This window comes from Coregonus lavaretus (assembly GCF_964263955.1).
Source record: "Coregonus lavaretus genome assembly, chromosome: 23".
In the NCBI taxonomy this organism is placed as follows: domain Eukaryota; kingdom Metazoa; phylum Chordata; class Actinopteri; order Salmoniformes; family Salmonidae; genus Coregonus; species Coregonus lavaretus.
Genome location: NC_140010.1, coordinates 2,125,962 through 2,146,035, shown reverse-complemented (window position 1 = coordinate 2,146,035; position 20,074 = coordinate 2,125,962). Strand labels below are relative to the sequence as shown.

General features: G+C 48.7%; 1 protein-coding gene across 1 annotated transcript in view; it reads left to right on the top strand.

Moving 5' to 3' along the window:
- The window catches only part of LOC311150704 (ubiquitin carboxyl-terminal hydrolase 33-like), a 76,084-nt gene that overhangs the window by 35,318 nt on the left and 20,692 nt on the right, over window positions 1-20,074 (top strand). The window contains 6 exon segments of the mRNA XM_084188216.1: window positions 1,151-1,152; window positions 1,155-1,291; window positions 8,548-9,046; window positions 14,543-14,683; window positions 15,334-15,446; window positions 17,087-17,259. Of these exon segments, the coding sequence (XP_084044342.1) occupies window positions 1,151-1,152; window positions 1,155-1,291; window positions 8,548-9,046; window positions 14,543-14,683; window positions 15,334-15,446; window positions 17,087-17,259 (1,065 nt within the window).

Sequence of the window (20,074 nt, the reverse complement as noted above, 5' to 3'; positions counted from 1 at the left end):
AAGGCCGTCCTAACCTTGTTCTGTGGTGTTTAAGGCCGTCCTAACCTTGTTCTGTGGTGTTTAAGGCCGTCCTAACCTTGTTATGTGGTGTTTAAGGCCGTCCTAACCTTGTTCTGTGGTGTTTAAGGCCGTCCTAACCTTGTTCTGTGGTGTTTAAGGCCGTCCTAACCTTGTTCTGTGGTGTTTAAGGCCGTCCTAACCTTGTTCTGTGGTGTTTAAGGCCGTCCTAACCTTGTTCTGTGGTGTTTAAGGCCGTCCTAACCTTGTTCTGTGGTGTTTAAGGCCGTCCTAACCTTGTTCTGTGGTGTTTAAGGCCGTCCTAACCTTGTTCTGTGGTGTTTAAGGCCGTCCTAACCTTGTTCTGTGGTGTTTAAGGCCGTCCTAACCTTGTTCTGTGGTGTTTAAGGCCGTCCTAACCTTGTTCTGTGGTGTTTAAGGCCGTCCTAACCTTGTTCTGTGGTGTTTTAGGCCGTCCTAACCTTGTTCTGTGGTGTTTAAGGCCGTCTTAACCTTGTTCTGTGGTGTTTTAGGCCGTCCTAACCTTGTTCTGTGGTGTTTTAGGCAGTCCTAACCTTGTTCTGTGGTGTTTAAGGCCGTCCTAACCTTGTTCTGTGGTGTTTAAGGCCGTCCTAACCTTGTTCTGTGGTGTTTAAGGCCGTCCTAACCTTGTTCTGTGGTGTTTTAGGCCGTCCTAACCTTGTTCTGTGGTGTTTAAGGCCGTCCTAACCTTGTTCTGTGGTGTTTAAGGCTGTCCTAACCTTGTTCTGTGGTGTTTAAGGCCGTCCTAACCTTGTTATGTGGTGTTTAAGGCCGTCCTAACCTTGTTCTGTGGTGTTTAAGGCCGTCCTAACCTTGTTCTGTGGTGTTTAAGGCCGTCCTAACCTTGTTCTGTGGTGTTTTAGGCCGTCCTAACCTTGTTCTGTGGTGTTTAAGGCCGTCCTAACCTTGTTCTGTGGTGTTTAAGGCCGTCCTAACCTTGTTCTGTGGTGTTTAAGGCCGTCCTAACCTTGTTCTGTGGTGTTTAAGGCCGTCCTAACCTTGTTCTGTGGTGTTTAAGGCCGTCCTAACCTTGTTCTGTGGTGTTTAAGGCCGTCCTAACCTTGTTCTGTGGTGTTTTAGGCCGTCCTAACCTTGTTCTGTGGTGTTTAAGGCCGTCCTAACCTTGTTCTGTGGTGTTTTAGGCCGTCCTAACCTTGTTCTGTGGTGTTTCAGGCAGTCCTATGTGATCCCTACCAATCTGTTCCAGGGGATCAAGGCTGTCAACCCCATGTTCAGAGGATACTCCCAACAGGTAGGTGTGTTCTCACACTAATGTGGTAGATATCCAATATATCTAATACTCCCAAAAGGCAGGTGTGTTCTCTAGGGCTGTCACAGTGATAGTCCAAAACCAGGAAACTGCTGTTGATGAAGAATAGGTCCTTTTCACGTCTTTCTTTCCTCAATCAGCCACCACCATAAGCATGTTCGTCAGGGAATATTCATTCGTTACGCTACACTGTTATTCTCTGCACTGGAAAGCAAGCTGGGAATTAGCAATGCCGATGAATGGACGAAGGAACTCTGAGTCCACACTGCCCTTTCCCACTTGGACAAAAATAACACCTATGTGAGAATGCTTTTCATTGACTACAGCTGCACCATTATCCAAGCTCAGCTCAGGACCCGGGGACTGAACACCTCCCTCTGCAAGTGAATCCTGGACTTCCTGACGGGCTGCCCCCAGGTGGTGAGGGTAGGCAACAACACATCTGCCACGCTGATCCTCAACACGGGGGTCCCTCAGGGGTGCGTGCTCAGTCCCCTCCTGTACTCCCTGTTCACCCATGACTGCGTGGCTGCGCACGACTCCAACACCATCATCAAGTTTGCTGACAACATGGTGGTAGGCCTGATCACCGACAGTGATGACTGCCTACAGGGAGGAGGTCAGAGATCTGGCCGTGTGGAGCCAGGACAACAACCTCTCCCTCAACGTGATCAAGACAAAGGAGCTGATCGAGGACTACAGGAAACTGATGGCCAAGCACGCCCCCATTCACATCGACGAGGCTGTAGTGGAGCGGGTCGAGAGCTTCAAGTTCCTTAGTGTCCACATCACTAAGGATCTATCATGGTCCAAACACGCCAACACAGTCGTGAAGAGGGCACGGCAACGCCTCTTCTCCCCCGCAGGAGGCTGAAAAGATTTTGCATGGGCCCTTAAGTCCTCAAAGTTCTACAGCTGCACCATCGAGAGCATCCTGACTGGTTGCATCACCGCCTGGTATGGCAACCGCTTGGCATCCGACTGCAAGGCTCTACAGAGGGTAGTGCGTACGGCCCAGTACATCACTGGGGCTGAGCTTCCTGCCATCCTGGACTTCTATACCAGTCAGTGTCAGAGGAAGGCCCTCAAAATTGTCAAAGACTCCAGCCACCCAAGTCATAGACTGTTCTCTCTGCTACAGCACGGCAAGCGGTACCGATGCACCAAGTCTGGACCCAAAAGGACCCTGAACAGCTTCTACCCCCAAGCCATAAGACTGCTAAATAGTTAGTCCGGGTAGCTATTGGTTAACTATTTAACTATCTGCATTTACCCTTTTTGCACAAACGTTTTACCTCGTACCCCTGCACACTGACCCCCGTACTCCGTGTATGTAGCCAAGTTATCGTTACTCGTTGTGTATTTATTATTACTTTTATTATTACCTGTTTTACTCTTCTATTATTTCTCTATTGTCTTTCTCTCTGTATTGTTGGGAAGGGCCCGGAAGTCAGCATTTCACTGTTAGTCCACACCGGTTTATGAAGCGTGATGAATACAATGTTCTTTGATTTTTATATGATTTGAGAGAGAGGAGGCTTCAGGGCTAGACAGAGTCCTGAGAGAGAGAGAGAGGAGGCTTCAGGGCTAGACAGAGTCCTGAGAGAGAGAGGAGGCTTCAGGGCTAGACAGAGTCCTGAGAGAGAGGAGGCTTCAGGGCTAGACAGAGTCCTGAGAGAGAGGAGGCTTCAGGGCTAGACAGAGTCCTGAGAGAGAGAGAGAGAGGAGGCTTCAGGGCTAGACAGAGTCCTGAGAGAGAGAGAGAGAGAGAGGAGGCTTCAGGGCTAGACAGAGTCCTGAGAGAGAGAGAGAGAGAGAGGAGGCTTCAGGGCTAGACAGAGTCCTGAGAGAGAGAGAGAGAGGAGGCTTCAGGGCTAGACAGAGTCCTGAGAGAGAGAGAGGAGGCTTCAGGGCTAGACAGAGTCCTGAGAGAGAGAGAGAGAGGAGGCTTCAGGGCTAGACAGAGTCCTGAGAGAGAGAGAGAGAGGAGGCTTCAGGGCTAGACAGAGTCCTGAGAGAGAGAGAGAGGAGGCTTCAGGGCTAGACAGAGTCCTGAGAGAGAGAGAGAGAGGAGGCTTCAGGGCTAGACAGAGTCCTGAGAGAGAGGAGGCTTCAGGGCTAGACAGAGTCCTGAGAGAGAGAGAGAGAGGAGGCTTCAGGGCTAGACAGAGTCCTGAGAGAGAGAGAGAGAGGAGGCTTCAGGGCTAGACAGAGTCCTGAGAGAGAGAGAGGAGGCTTCAGGGCTAGACAGAGTCCTGAGAGAGAGAGAGAGAGGAGGCTTCAGGGCTAGACAGAGTCCTGAGAGAGAGAGAGAGAGGAGGCTTCAGGGCTAGACAGAGTCCTGAGAGAGAGAGAGAGGAGGCTTCAGGGCTAGACAGAGTCCTGAGAGAGAGAGAGAGGAGGCTTCAGGGCTAGACAGAGTCCTGAGAGAGAGAGAGAGAGGAGGCTTCAGGGCTAGACAGAGTCCTGATAGAGAGAGAGGAGGCTTCAGGGCTAGACAGAGTCCTGAGAGAGAGGAGGCTTCAGGGCTAGACAGAGTCCTGAGAGAGAGAGAGGAGGCTTCAGGGCTAGACAGAGTCCTGATAGAGAGAGGAGGCTTCAGGGCTAGACAGAGTCCTGAGAGAGAGAGAGGAGGCTTCAGGGCTAGACAGAGTCCTGAGAGAGAGAGAGGGAGGAGGCTTCAGGGCTAGACAGAGTCCTGAGAGAGAGGAGAATTCAGGGCTAGACAGAGTCCTGAGAGAGAGAGGAGGCTTCAGGGCTAGACAGAGTCCTGAGAGAGAGAGAGGAGGCTTCAGGGCTAGACAGAGTCCTGAGAGAGAGAGAGAGAGGAGGCTTCAGGGCTAGACAGAGTCCTGAGAGAGAGAGAGAGAGGAGGCTTCAGGGCTAGACAGAGTCCTGAGAGAGAGAGAGGAGGCTTCAGGGCTAGACAGAGTCCTGAGAGAGAGGAGGCTTCAGGGCTAGACAGAGTCCTGAGAGAGAGGAGGCTTCAGGGCTAGACAGAGTCCTGAGAGAGAGAGGAGGCTTCAGGGCTAGACAGAGTCCTGAGAGAGAGAGAGGAGGCTTCAGGGCTAGACAGAGTCCTGAGAGAGAGAGAGAGAGAGAGGAGGCTTCAGGGCTAGACAGAGTCCTGATAGAGAGAGAGGAGGCTTCAGGGCTAGACAGAGTCCTGAGAGAGAGGAGGCTTCAGGGCTAGACAGAGTCCTGATAGAGAGAGGAGGCTTCAGGGCTAGACAGAGTCCTGATAGAGAGAGGAGGCTTCAGGGCTAGACAGAGTCCTGAGAGAGAGAGAGAGAGAGGAGGCTTCAGGGCTAGACAGAGTCCTGAGAGAGAGGAGGCTTCAGGGCTAGACAGAGTCCTGAGAGAGAGAGGAGGCTTCAGGGCTAGACAGAGTCCTGAGAGAGAGAGAGAGGAGGCTTCAGGGCTAGACAGAGTCCTGAGAGAGAGAGAGAGGAGGCTTCAGGGCTAGACAGAGTCCTGAGAGAGAGAGGAGGCTTCAGGGCTAGACAGAGTCCTGAGAGAGAGAGAGGAGGCTTCAGGGCTAGACAGAGTCCTGAGAGAGAGGAGGCTTCAGGGCTAGACAGAGTCCTGAGAGAGAGAGAGAGGAGGCTTCAGGGCTAGACAGAGTCCTGAGAGAGAGAGAGAGAGAGGAGGCTTCAGGGCTAGACAGAGTCCTGAGAGAGAGAGAGGAGGCTTCAGGGCTAGACAGAGTCCTGAGAGAGAGAGAGAGAGGAGGCTTCAGGGCTAGACAGAGTCCTGAGAGAGAGAGAGAGGAGGCTTCAGGGCTAGACAGAGTCCTGAGAGAGAGAGGAGGCTTCAGGGCTAGACAGAGTCCTGAGAGAGAGGAGGCTTCAGGGCTAGACAGAGTCCTGAGAGAGAGAGAGGAGGCTTCAGGGCTAGACAGAGTCCTGAGAGAGCAGCCACAACTGTCAGTAAGAGTGTCCATGTTTGAGTCTTTGAATGACTGTCCAGTTTGAGTGTTTTTTGCAGCTCGTTCCAGTCGCTTGCTGCAGCGAACTGAAAAGAGGAGCGACCCAGGGATGTGTGTGCTTTGGGGACCTTTAACAGAATGTGACTGGCAGAACGGGTGTTGTATGTGGAGGATGAGGGCTGCAGTAGGTATCTCAGATAGGGGGGAGTGAGGCCTAAGAGGGTTTTATAAATAAGAATCAACCAGTGGGTCTTGCGATGGGTATACAGAGATGACCAGTTTACAGAGGAGTATAGAGTGCAGTGATGTGTCCTATAAGGAGCATTGGTGGCTAATCTGATGGCCGAATGGTAAAGAACACCTGCCAATCTATAAATGACGTCTCCGTAATCTAGCATGGGGTAGGATGGTCATCTGAATCAGGGTTAGTTTGGCAGCTGGGGTGAAAGAGGAGTGATTACGATAGAGGAAAGCAAGTCTAGATTTAACCTTAGCCTGCAGCTTTGATATGTGCTGAGAGAAGGACAGTGTACCGTCTAGCCGTACTCCCAAGGACTTGTATGAGGTGACTACCTCAAGCTCTAAACCAGGGGTGTCAAACTCATTTTAGCTCAGGGGCCACATGGAGGAAAATCTATTCCCAAGTGGGCCGGACCGGAAAAATCATGGTATATATAACTTAAAAACAACAACTTCAGATTGTTTTCTTTGTTTTAATACGATCAACATACAACATAAAGCTGGAGCCTGAGGACAGTGTGTCCAAAATAGTACAAGCACAACATCACTATTAATCATAAAACACCTCAAGTTATTTGAAAGTTCTGAGGACAAAGAACACACAAACACACAATGCCTCAGTGATTCACAGAAGTATATCACAGATCACAGAACTATATCAGGGTGTCTCATGTAGCACTTTAAGTGGGGTTGCATAGTTTATTTGACTCCTGATACCTGGCATCTTTTAGCTTTCACCAGCGCATCAATATCAGGCGTCACATCCTGAGTGGCAGCCAACTTCAGGATGTGATTCAAGTGCTTGTGCGTGAGCCTTGAGCGCAGCTTTGTTTTATTTATGCTCATTACAGAGAGAACTTGCTCACAAAGATATGTGGTTCCAAACATGCACAACAGTTTTGCAGCGAGGGCTGTCAAGTTGGGGTAACCTGGCAAGAGATTCTGATTAAATGTGTCCAAGTCAGCTGCGGCAAATTTGCCCTTCAAATCCGAGTCACACTGCAAGTCTATTATTTCAAGTTGGATGCTGACCGGCAGATCAGAGGGATTCACGGTGAATGGCGAGCAAAAAACGTTGAAGTCTTTCTCCAGTTCACCAAAAATCTGAAAGCGTTGCTCAAACTCCCGTAACAGTCCCGTTATTTTATCTTTGAACCGCTTCATGTCTGCCACATGTTGGGTCGCGCACACATTTTTCAGACAGGGGAAGTGAGCTGCATCACCACCGGCAAGTTGCGTCTCCCACAATGACAGCTTCAACTTGAAAGAACGTATGCTGTCATAATACTGCATGACAACTTTGTTGCGCCCTTGCAGCTGTTTGTTCAAGTTATTCAGGTGCTCTGTAACATCCACCATAAATGCAAGGTCCTGCATCCATTCTGCGGAATGGAATTCTAACACTGTTCAATTTCTTCTCGTAAATCAAAGAAACGCCTCAGCACCTCGGCTTAACCATCTTACCTCAGTGTGGTATGGCAGGCCATAGATGTGGTCTTTCTCTCTGAGAAGGCTGTCAAACTGACGGTGATTCAGGCTTCTGGATCGGATGAAATTAACAGTTTGGATGACCACCTTCATGACGTTATCCATCTTTAATGACTTGCAACACAAAGCCTCCTGGTGCAAAATACAGTGAAAAGTCAAAAAATCACGTCCTCCATTTGCAGATTGCACTTTCTCTCTGAACTTTGTCACAACGCCTGCTTTTTTCCCGATCATTGAGGGCGCACCATCTGTAGCCAGGCTGACAGCGCGGGACCAGTCCACTCCGACCCTGTCCAGCACGCCGACGAGTGCGGTAAAAATATCAGCTGCTGTCATTGTATCTGTCATCGGCACCAACTCCACGAACTCCTCGGTGACGGTCAATGTGTCATCAACTCCACGGATGAAAATGGCCAGTTGTGCAACATCTGTAATGTCTGTGCTTTCATCAATTGCAACCGAAAACGCAATAAATGACTTTACTTTTTGCTTCAACTGGCTGTCCAATTCCACTGAAAGATCGGAAATCCTGTCTGCAACTGTGTTTCTTGTCAGGCTGATATTTACAAAAGCCTGACGCTTTTCAGGGCACACAATCTCAGCTGCCTTCATCATGCATGTTTTTACAAATTCACCCTCACTAAATGGTTTTGAAGCCACTGCGATTTCATTAGCAATGAGGTAGCTAGCTTTCACTGCAGCGTCACTGATGTCTCGGCTGTGAGTAAACACAGACTTGACCTACTTGCTCTGCCCCGGTATAAACAGTTTGCTTGCTTAACATAATTGCTATTGCGCCATCCAGTGGACGCAATTGGAACAGCAGTTTATTTTATTGAAAAATTGCAGTGCATTTTTATACTTTACAAAATCATCTCGCGGGCCGGATTAAACCCGTTTGCGGGCCTGATCCGGCCCGCGGGCCGGACGTTTGACACCCCTGCTCTAAACCCTCAGAGGTAGTAATCACACCGGTGGGGAGAGGGGTATTCTTCTTACCAAACCACATGACCTTTGTTTTGGAGGTGTTCAGAACAAGGTTAAGGGCAGAGAAAGCTTGTTGGACACTAAGAAAGCTTTGTTGTAGAGCGTTTAACACAAAATCCAGGGAGGGGCCAGCTGAGTATAAGACTGTATAATCTGCATATAAAAGGATGAGAGCGCTGCCTGTGATTTATGTGACTTGTTAAGCAAATGTTTACTCCTGAACTTATTTAGGCATGCCAAAACAAAGGGGTTGAATACTTTATCGATTTGAAAAAAAAAATACAATTATGCTTTGACATTATGGGGGTGTTGTTAGGTCAGTGACCAAGAAATCTACATTTTTATTCCATTTTTAAATTCAGGCTGCAACAACAAAATGTGGAAAAAGTCAAGGGGTGTGAATACTTTCTGAATGCACTGTATCTATATTAAATGTATATATCTATATGTTGTCTGTAGGATTCATTAGGAGATCCTGCGTTGTCTGATGGACCAGCTCCACAGTCATCTGTTTACATTAGGACTAGAACCATATTATAACACTGCTATAAACCCTATAGTAATAATCTATTTGTTATCTGTATGTTTCCGTAAGGACTCTCAGGAGTTCCTGCGCTGTCTGATGGACCAGCTCCACGAGGAGCTGAAGGAGCCACTGGCCGAGCCCCCCGACAACGACCATCACTCGCACGCCATCGCCATGGACGACGGCCCCGAGGACGACAGCCGCAGCCAATCTGACGGAGACTTCCAGTCGTGCGAGTCGTGCGAGTCCTGCGGCGGCGGCGGCGAGCGGGCGGACAACAAGGGCGGGAGCGGGGACGGGCGGTCGGCGTTGCCGTCGGGGGAGGAGTCTAACGAGGCAGAGATGCTGATCCCTGATGGACCTGACTCCTCCCACTCCTCGGGCCGGACCAATAGGGAGTGGCAGAAGGAGAAGAACCTGATCAACGACCTCTACCGGGGGTCGGGGGGCGCGGGGTCGTCAGGGAGAGACTTGGATAAAGACGTGGATACCACTCCCACTAACGAGGCCACGCCCATCATCAGCAGCCAGGGGACCATCAAGGTCCAGATACAGGGAAGAATGGCTGGTAGGTACACCTTGAATGAATGAATGAATGGATTAATTTAATGACTGAATGGATGAATCAAGTAGGTTCAAACCATCACATCAGTCTAGCTTGCCTCAACATTGTGTTAGCCCGCTGAGCTCAAGACTAGTCTGCATTATCTCCTTGAGTGAACAAAAGTCTTCAGGTCTCACAAGCTGGGGAGGCTTGGTGTCAGGTCTCACAAGCTGGGGAGGCTTGGCGTCAGGTCTCACAAGCTGGGGAGGCTTGGCGTCAGGTCTCACAAGCTGGGGAGGCTTGGCGTCAGGTCTCACAAGCTGGGGAGGCTTGGCGTCAGGTCTCACAAGCTGGGGAGGCTTGGCGTCAGGTCTCACAAGCTGGGGAGGCTTGGCGTCAGGTCTCACAAGCTGGGGAGGCTTGGCGTCAGGTCTCAGCCACAACACGTGTAGCAGCCAGGTTATTCTAATGAAAGAGAATGTGTTGTCAATAACCTACTGGGATAAATAAAGTTAATAATGAATCATCCTGCCTCCTCTAGGGATTCCAAACAGTAAAATGACATGACCAACAGAAAATACAATCGATGTATACAAGAAAGGACCTTTTTCATTAACAGCTGAATTAAAACATGTAGCAATAGCAAGCCCATCGTCTCACAGCCAAAAAGGCTATATGATTGAACATGTAACTCCTGCAATGAAGCAGCCAATAATACGTCCTTTTCAACATTTTGCCAAAATGCAATCCGTGAGAAATCACTGTTCTAAACAGCGCAACTCGTGCGAGCGGTGCCATTTGGAAAGAGGTGGGATCTAAAGATGCAACAACTAGGATGGGATGCTAATATGACTAGGATGGGATGCTAATATGACTAGGATGGGATGCTAATATGACTAGGATGGGTTGCTAATATGACTAGGATGGGTTGCTAATATGACTAGGATGGGATGCTAATATGACTAGGATGGGATGCTAATATGACTAGGATGGGATGCTAATATGACTAGGATGGGATGCTAATATGACTAGGATGGGATGCTAATATGACTAGGATGGGATGCTAATATGACTAGGATGGGATGCTAATATGACTAGGATGGGATGCTAATATGACTAGGATTGTCCCTTTGGCTTCTGGACAATGAAAGAAAGTTGATATGAAAACCAGTAGAACAGGAGGGAAATGCTGGTTCCAACGGCATATGGAAGTCTTTCTAAAAGAATTGCCTCTGTTTCCATGGTGGGATTTAGTCAAGGCTACTTAGAAGCAAGGTAAGACATGCCTCATCATATGAAGTACAACATTCAGGTTTCAAACAATTAAGTTTGTTTTTTAAATGGATACGGTCTCCAGCTCGTTGCAAAGTGGTGTGTGACGTGCTGAAGCCTGCCTATGCACCCGAGGGGCGAATTACCAGTTGAGAAATCAAGTCCTCTTCTTAATAGTGACCATCAAAACTCTGCTTTTAACATGCAGATTACTTTATTCTATCCCAGGTATTCCTTAAAGAGGTGGGGTTTCAAATGTCTCCGGAAGGTGGTGAGTGACTCCGCTGTCCTGGCGTCGTGAGGGAGCTTGTTCCACCATTGGGGTGCCAGAGCAGCGAACAGTTTTGACTGGGCTGAGCGGGAACTATGCTTCCGCAGAGGTAGGGGAGCCAGCAGGCCAGAGGTGGATGAACGCAGTGCCCTCGTTTGGGTGTAGGGACTGATCAGAGCCTGAAGGTACGGAGGTGCCGTTCCCCTCACAGCTCCGTAGGCAAGCACCATGGTCTTGTAGCAGATGCGAGCTTCAACTGGAAGCCAGTGGAGTGTGCGGAGGAGCGGGGTGACGTGAGAGAACTTGGGAAGGTTGAACACCAGACGGGCTGCGGCATTCTGGATGAGTTGTAGGGGTTTAATGGCACAGGCAGGGAGCCCAGCCAACAGCGAGTTGCAGTAATCCAGACGGGAGATGACAAGTGCCTGGATTAGAACCTGTGCCGCTTCCTGTGTAAGGCAGGGTCGTACTCTCCGAATGTTGTAGAGCATGAACCTACAGGATCGGGTCACTGCCTTGATGTTAGCGGAGAACGACAGGGTGTTGTCCAGGGTCACGCCAAGGCTCTTCGCACTCTGGGAGGAGGACACAACGGAGTTGTCAACCGTGATGGCGAGATCATGGAACGGGCAGTCCTTCCCCGGGAGGAAGAACAGCTCCGTCTTGCCGAGGTTCAGCTTGAGGTGGTGATCCGTCATCCATACTGATATGTCTGCCAGACATGAGATGCGATTCGCCACCTGGTTATCAGAAGGGGGAAAGGAGAAGATTAGTTGTGTGTCGTCAGCGTAGCAATGATAGGAGAGGCCATGTGAGGATATGACAGAGCCAAGTGACTTGGTGTATAGCGAGAATAGGAGAGGGCCTAGAACTGAGCCCTGGGGGACACCAGTGGTGAGAGCACGTGGTGCGGAGACAGCTTCTCGCCACGCCACTTGGTAGGAGCGACCGGTCAGGTAGGACGCAATCCAAGAGTGAGCCGCGCCGGAGATGCCCAGCTCGGAGAGGGTGGAGAGGAGGATCTGATGGTTCACAGTATCAAAGGCAGCAGACAGGTCTAGAAGGACAAGAGCAGAGGAGAGAGAGTTAGCTTTAGCAGTGCGGAGAGCCTCCGTGACACAGAGAAGAGCAGTCTCAGTTGAATGACCAGTCTTGAAACCTGACTGGTTTGGATCAAGAAGGTCATTCTGAGAGAGATAGCAAGAGAGTTGGCTAAAGACGGCACGCTCAATAGTTTTGGAGAGAAAAGAGAGAAGGGATACTGGTCTGTAGTTGTTGACATCAGAGGGATCGAGTGTTGGTTTTTTGAGAAGGGGTGCAACTCTCGCTCTCTTGAAGACGGAAGGGACATAGCCAGCGGTCAAGGATGAGTTGATCAGCGAGGTGAGGTAAGGGAGAAGGTCACCGGAGAGGGTCTGGAGAAGAGAGGAGGGGATAGGGTCAAGCGGGCAGGTTGTTGGGCGGCCTGCAGTCGCAAGATTTTATCTGGAGAGAGAGGGGAGAAAGAAGTCAAAGCATAGGGTAGGGCAGTGTGAGCAGGACCAGCAGTGTCATTTGACTTAACAAGGGAGGAGAATGTGGCAAAGAGCTTCCTAGGTTTAGAGGCGGATGCTTGGAATTTAGAGTGGTAGAAAGTGGCCTTAGCAGCAGAAACAGATGAAGAAAATGTAGAGAGGAGGGAGTGAAAAGATGCCAGGTCCGCAGGGAGTCTAGTTTTCTTCCATTTCCGCTCAGCTGCCCGGAGCTCTGTTCTGTGAGCTCGCAATGAGTCATCAAGCCACGGAGCTGGAGGGGAGGACCGAGCCGGCCGGGAGGATAGGGGACATAGAGAGTCAAAGGATGCAGAAAGGGAGGAGAGGAGGGTTGAGGAGGCATAATCAGGAGATTGGAGGGAGAAGGATTGAGCAGAGGGAAGAGATGATAGGATGGAAGAGGAGAGAGTAGCGGGAGAGAGAGAGCGAAGGTTGCGACGGCGCATTACCATCTGTGTAGGGGCAGAGTGAGTAGTGTTGGAGGAGAGCGAGAGAGAAAAGGATACAAAGTAGTGGTCGGAGACTTGGAGGGGAGTTGCAGTGAGATTAGTAGAAGAGCAGCATCTAGTAAAGATGAGGTCAAGCGTATTGCCTGCCTTGTGAGTAGGGGGGGACGGTGAGAGGGTGAGGTCAAAAGAGGAGAGGAGTGGAAAGAAGGAGGCAGAGAGAAATGAGTCAAATGTAGACGTAGGGAGGTTGAAATCCCCCAGAACTGTGAGGGGTGAGCCATCCTCAGGAAAGGAACTTATCAAGGCGTCAAGCTCATTGATGAACTCTCCAAGGGAATCTGGGGGGCGATAGATGACAAGGATATTAAGCTTAAATGGGCTAGTGACTGTGCCAGCATGGAATTCAAATGAGGAGATAGACAGATGGGTCAGGGGAAAAATTGAGAATGTCCACTTGGGAGAGATGAGGATTCCTGTGCCACCACTCCGCTGACCAGATGCTCTCGGGGTATGCGAGAACACATGGTCAGACGAGGAGAGAGCAGCAGGAGTAGCAGTGTTTTCAGTGGTAATCCACGTTTCCGTCAGCGCCAAGAAGTCGAGGGACTGGAGGGTAGCATAGGCTGAGATGAACTCTGCCTTGTTGGCAGCAGAACGGCAGTTCCAGAGGCTGCCTGAGACCTGGAACTCCACGTGGGTCGTGCGTGCAGGGACCACCAGGTTAGAGAGGCAGCAGCCACGCGGTGTGAGGCGTTTGTGTAGCCTGTGCGGAGAGGAGAGAACAGGGATAGGCAGAGGCATAGTTGACAGGCTGCAGCAGATGGCTACAATAATGCAGAGGAGATCGGAATAAAATGAACTAAACATCTGGGAAAGGAGAGAGCGGGGCCTCCCTCACCACAACTCCCAAATATAACTCTCCCAACTTCCACCTCAGAAACTATAATTGTTGTAAACTACAGCGGTTCAATGTTTTCTAGGAATAGACTAACTTAGTTTATTCAGCTAGCTAACTAGGTGCAGTATTATTCCGTGAAAAACGTCCGGGCACCTCGTCATAAGACGCCACAGCCAGCTAGCATGCCGGTCTCCAACAACACGGTTTAGCGCCAATACTCAGCCACAACAACCACCAGTGTATCAACACGCAAGCAGATCGTTCGTGTCCATGTCTAACGTTGTGGGTTAGTCCCGACAGCTTGAGCGAGTCCGTCGTCAACTTATTCAGCCAGTTAGTTAGCTAGAATAGTTAGCAAACTAGCTAGCCATTGCTTTCAGACAAAGAAGAACCCCTCCTTTCACGGCACGAACACACAGAGAGAGCCAAACTAACGTTAACTAGTCACCCATGTCCCGAATTCCTAGTTCTGTCTCTTGCCTGTAGTTAGCGTCTTGTCTATTAGCGATGTTACCAAACAGACTAGTTCTGTCTCTTGCTTCTAGTTAGCGTCTGGTCTATTAGCGATGTTACCAACAGACTAGTTCTGTCTCTTGCCTCTAGTTAGCGTCTGGTCTATTAGCGATGTTACCAACAGACTAGTTATGTCTCTTGCCTCTAGTTAGCGTCTGGTCTATTAGCGATGTTACCAACAGACTAGTTCTGTCTCTTGCCTCTACATTTACATTTTAGTCATTTAGCAGACGCTCTTATCCAGAGCGACTTACAGGAGCAATTAGGGTTAAGTGCCTTGCTCAAGGGCACATCGACAGATTTTTCACCTAGTCGGCTCGGGGATTAGAACCAGCGACCTTTCGGTTACTGGCACAACGCTCTTACCCACTAAGCGTCTGGTCTATTAGCGATGTTACCAAACAGACTAGTTCTGTCTCTTGCCTCTAGTTAGTGTCACATGATGATTAATGAAAAACACACTTACTATGCAAATGTACCTATAGTCCGATAAGCGTGACCGGTCAAATGTATTTTTGGCAGCTAACCGATTTAACGGTTCCTCTCTGTGCTCCTCCCCTCCCTGCTCCCCCTCCCCCGCTCCAGACTCGTTCCCAGAGGCAGTGTCCAGCAGCACCAGACCCCAGAGTCCTGTCCCCATGGAGGGATACTGCTTCACCAAGATGTCCTGCAGTCCACCAAAGACCAACTCTGTCTGGCCAGGAATCTCCTCCAGCCATCAGAAAAGTATTTATTATATAGCACATAGAATATCTTTATGGGGACAATTCAGTAATTATGTAGGCAGAAATATACTACAGTAGTAATGTAAACAATGTAAAGACAAAATATTGCTGTATGTGTAGCCTGACTCTCTGTCTCTGTCTCTGTCTCTCTCTGTCTCTCTGTCTCTCTGTCTCTCTCTGTCTCTCTGTCTCTCTGTCTCTCTGTCTCTCTGTCTCTCTGTCTCTCTGTCTCTCTGTCTCTCTGTCTCTCCCTCTCTCCCTCTGTCTGTCTGTCTCCCTCTCTCCCTCTGTCTGTCTGTCTCCCTCTCTGTCTGTCTGTCTCCCTCTCTCTGTATGTCTGTCTCTCTCTGTCTCTCTGTCTCTCTGTCTCCCTCTCTCTGTCTCTCTCTCTCTCTGTCTCTCTGTCTCTCTCTCTCTCTCTGTCTCTCTGTCTATCTCTGTCTCTCTCTCTCTCTCTGTCTCTCTGTCTCTCTCTGTCTCTCTCTGTCTCTCTGTCTCTCTCTGTCTCTCTCTGTCTCTCTGTGTCTCTGTATCTCTCTCTCTCTGTCTGTCTGTCTCCCTCTCTCTGTCTGTCTGTCTCCCTCTCTCTGTCTGTCTGTCTCCCTCTCTCTGTATGTCTGTCCCTGTCTGTCTCTCTCTCTGTCTCTGCAGTAACCTCGTTCTCCTCACCAAAGAGCAAGCGTCAGAAGAAGTACCGTAGTGTGATATCAGACGTGTTTGATGGGACCATTGTCAGCTCAGTGCAGTGTCTGACCTGTGATAGGGTGAGTAGTCTGTCTAGCCACCTTGTGGGGCTCCTAGCCTGACCACTCTAAACTCTTCCTCTTCCTCTGCTCTGTCGTTCGCTACATACTTCAGTCTGAGACTGCCATCATTGAAGTTGTTTGTGGTGTCGAGGGGCGTTGTACAAAACAAAGTCACCAGCGATTGGATCGTCTCTAACCAATCAGAGTATCAAAGCCAATGACACTTTTTCACACCACCGCATTACCCACGTGTGTTCTGACTCTGGCCCAACACATCAGTTTCTGGACCAATCAGACGGCCCCTGATGTGTCGGCATTAGGTGAAGGGTCGGGGAGGTGTGAATAAACATCTGGACTCGCCTCCCTATACCTCCCTATACCCCCCTTACCTCCCTATATCTCCCTATACCCCCCTATACCCCCCTATATCTCCCCTATACCTCCCTATACCTCCCTATACCCCCCTATACCCCCCTATACCTCCCTATACCTCCCTATACCCCCCTATACCCCCCTATACCTCCCTATACCCCCCTATACCTCCCTATACCTCCCCATACCCCCCTATACCTCCCTATACCCCCCTATACCCCCCTATACCTCCCTATACCTCCCTATACCTCCCTATACCCCCCTATACCCCCCTATACCTCCCTATACCCCCCTATACCCCCCTATATCTCCCCTATACCCCCCTATACCTCCCTATACCTCCCTATACCCCCCTATACCCCCCTATACCTCCCTATACCTCCCCATACCTCCCTATACCCCCCTATACCTCCCTATACCCCCTATACCTCCCTATACCCCCTATACCTCCCTATACCTCCCTATACCCCCCTATACCTCCCTATACCCCCCTATACCCCCCTATACCTCCCTATACCTCCCTATACCCCCATATACCTCCCTATACCCCCCTATACCTCCCTATACCCCCCTATACCTCCCTATACCTCCTTATACCTCCCTATACCTCCCTATACCTCCCTATACCCCCCTATACCCCCCTATACCTCCCTATACCTCCCTATACCCCCCTATACTCCCTATACCTCCCTATACCCCCCTATACCTCCCTATACCCCCCTATACCTCCCTATACCCCCCTATACCTCCCTATACCTCCCCATACCTCCCTATACCCCCCTATACCTCCCTATACCTCCCTATACCCCCTATACCTCCCTATACCCCCCTATACCTCCCTATACCCCCCTATACCTCCCTATACCCCCCTATACCTCCCTATACCCCCCTATACCTCCCTATACCTCCCTATACCTCCCTATACCTCCCTATACCCCCATATACCTCCCTATACCTCCCTATACCCCCCTATACCTCCCTATACCTCCCTATACCCCCCTATACCTCCCTATACCCCCCTATACCTCCCTATACCTCCCTATACCTCCCTATACCTCCCTATACCCCCCTATACCCCCTATACCTCCCTATACCTCATCTCTACAGCATGTTTACATTACATAACTGATGAATGGCTTTTGTTTCTGCTTGTATTTGTATTTGATGTGTCATTTTTATAATTCAGGGTTCATCTGTGAAAGAGACCTTGGTCTCAGTATGACTCCCTGATAAAAGAAAATAAAGGTTAAATTAATAAAATAAAACGACGTACCACTCTTCTCCAGGTGTCAGTGACCCTGGAGAACTTCCAGGACCTGTCCCTGCCCATCCCAGGCAAGGAGGACCTGGCTAAGCTCCACTCCTCCTCCCACCAGACCTCTCTGGTCAAGGCTGGCTCCTGTGGAGAGGTCTACGCAGCCCAGGGATGGGTCGCCTTCGTCATGGAATACATCAAGAGGTACGGACTAACTAGTATAGCCCCTTATGGGCCAAATCCTAACTTGAGATGTATTATGTAACACACACATGATAACATACGCACTCTACACACACGTACACATGGATTTTGTGTTGTAGATATGTGGTAGTAGAGTAGAGGCCTGAGGGCACACACTTAATGTATTGTAGATACAGTTGAAGTCGGAAGTTTACATACACCTCAGCCAAATACATTTAAACTCTGTTTTTCACAATTCCTGACATTTAATCCTAGTAAAGATTCCCTGTCTTAGGTCAGTTAGGATCACCACTTTATTTTAAGAATGTGAAATGTCAGAATAATAGTAGAGAGAATGATTTATTTCAGTTTTTATTTATTTAATCACATTCCCAGTGTGTCAGAAGTTTACATACACTCAATTAGTATTTGGTAGCATTGCCTTTAAATAGTTTAACTTGGGTCAAACGTTTCGGGTAGCCTTCCACAAGCTTCCCACAATAAGTTGGGTACATTTTGGCCCATTCCTCCTGACAGAGCTGGTGTAACTGAGTCAGGTTTGTAGGCCTCCTTGCTCGCACACGCTTTTTTAGTTCTGCCCACAAATGTTCTATAATGATGGTCATTATGGCCAAACATCAGACCAGAGGACATTTCTCAAGGAAGAAGCCACTGCTCCAAAACCGCCATATGATGTCCCCATGTGCAGTTGCAAGCCGTAGTCTGTCTTTTTTATGGCGGTTTTGGAGCAGTGGCTTCTTCCTTGCTGAGCGGCCTTTCAGGTTATGTCGATATAGGACTTGTTTTACTGTGGATATAGATACTTTTGTACCTGTTTCCTCCAGCAATGTTCTGGGATTGATTTGCACTTTTCGCACCAAAGTACGTTCATCTCTAGGAGACAGAACGCGTCTCCTTCCTGAGCGGTATGATGGCTGCGTGGTCCCATGGTGTTTATACTTGCGTACTATTGATTGTACAGATGAACGTGGTACCTACAGGCGTTTGGAAATTACTCCCAAGGATGAACCAGACTTTACAATTACTGTAAGGTCCCTCAGTCAAGCAGTGAATTTCAAACACAGATTCAACCACAAAGAGGGTGGTTTTCCAATGCCTCGCAAAGAAGGGCACCTATTGGTAGATGGGTACAAATAAAACAATTCTGAAATTGAATAACCCTTTGAGCATGGTGAAGTTATTAATTACGCTTTTGATGGTGTATCAATACACCCAGTCACTACAAAGATACAGGTGTCCTTCCTAACTCAGTTGCCGGAATGGAAGGAAACCGCTCAGAGATTTCACCATGAGGCCAATGGTGACTTTAAAACAGTTAGAGAGATTAATGGCTGTGATAGGAGAAAACTGAGGATGGATCAACAACATTGTAGTTACTCCAAAATACTAAACTAATTGACAGAGTGAAAAGAAGGAAGCCTTTACAGAATTAAAATATTCCATAACATGCGTCCTGTTTGCAACAAGGCACTAAAGTAATACTGCAAAAAAATATGGCAAAGCAATGAACTTTTCATCTTCAATAGAAAGTGTCATGTTTCCAATATCCAACACAACACATTACCGTGTACCACTCTCAAGCATAGTGGTGGCTGCATCATGTTATGGGTATGCTTGTAATTGTTAAGGACTGGGGAGTTTTTCAGGATAAAAAAAGAAACGGAATGGAGCTAAGCACAGGCAAAATCCTAGAGGAAAACCTGGTTATGTCTGCTTTCCACCAGAAACTGGGAGATGAATTCACCTTTCAGCAGGACAATAACCTAAAACACAAGGCCAAATCTACACTGGAATTGCTTACCAAGAAGGCAGTGAATGTTCCTGAGTTTTGACTTAAATCGGCTTCAAAATCTATGGCAAGACTTGAAAGTGGCTGTCTACCAATGCTCAATAACCAATTTGACAGAGCTTGAAGAATTTAAAAAATAATAATGTGCAAGTATTGTACAGTCCAGGTGTGCAAAGCTCTTAGAGACTTAACCAATAAGACTCACAGCCGTAATCGCTGCCAAAGGTGATTCTAACATGTATTGACCCAGGGGTGTGAATACTTATGTATATAAAAGCAGACGGACACGTCCCCAACACATACTCCTTTAGGCATTTCACTGTGCCGCCTTTGTTTAGCATTTCACTGTGATGTTTTTTTAAGCATTTCACTGTGATGTTTTTTTAAGCATTTCACTGTGGCGTTTTTTTAATCATTTCACTGTGGCGTTTTTTTAAAGCATTTCACTGTACCGTTTATACCCACTGTACCCTGTGCAGTTGACAAATAAACTTTAGATTTAGATTTCATGACAATTCCTTCTACAACTCATGGTGTATATAGTCTGACACCAGGGGCTCTATTTTAACAAACTTAACGCAAATCTAAGCAATAGTCAATCTTAGCGCTGGCGGTAGCGTTATAGGTTCAGGGGCCAATCTTAGCGCTGGCAATAGCGTTATAGGTTCAGGGGCCAATCTTAGCGCTGGCGGTAGCGTTATAGGTTCAGGGGTCAATCTTAGCGCTGGCGGTAGCGTTATAGGTTCGGGGGCCAATCTTAGCGCTGGCGGTAGCGTTATAGGTTCAGGGGCCAATCTTAGCGCTGGCGATTAGCGTTATAGGTTCAGGGGCCAATCTTAGCGCTGGCGGTAGAGTTATAGGTTCGGTGTCAGAAATATTATTGCTATTTTCAGAACCGGAATTATGGGCGCAGTAGCTGGCGGTGTGAAAGGCCTGGGTTTTGATGAATAAACAAGTTGTGGAAGTGTCGAGACTTGACCTCTCACTGGCCAATCAGAACGTGCTCCATGGCTAAATATGTGGTTG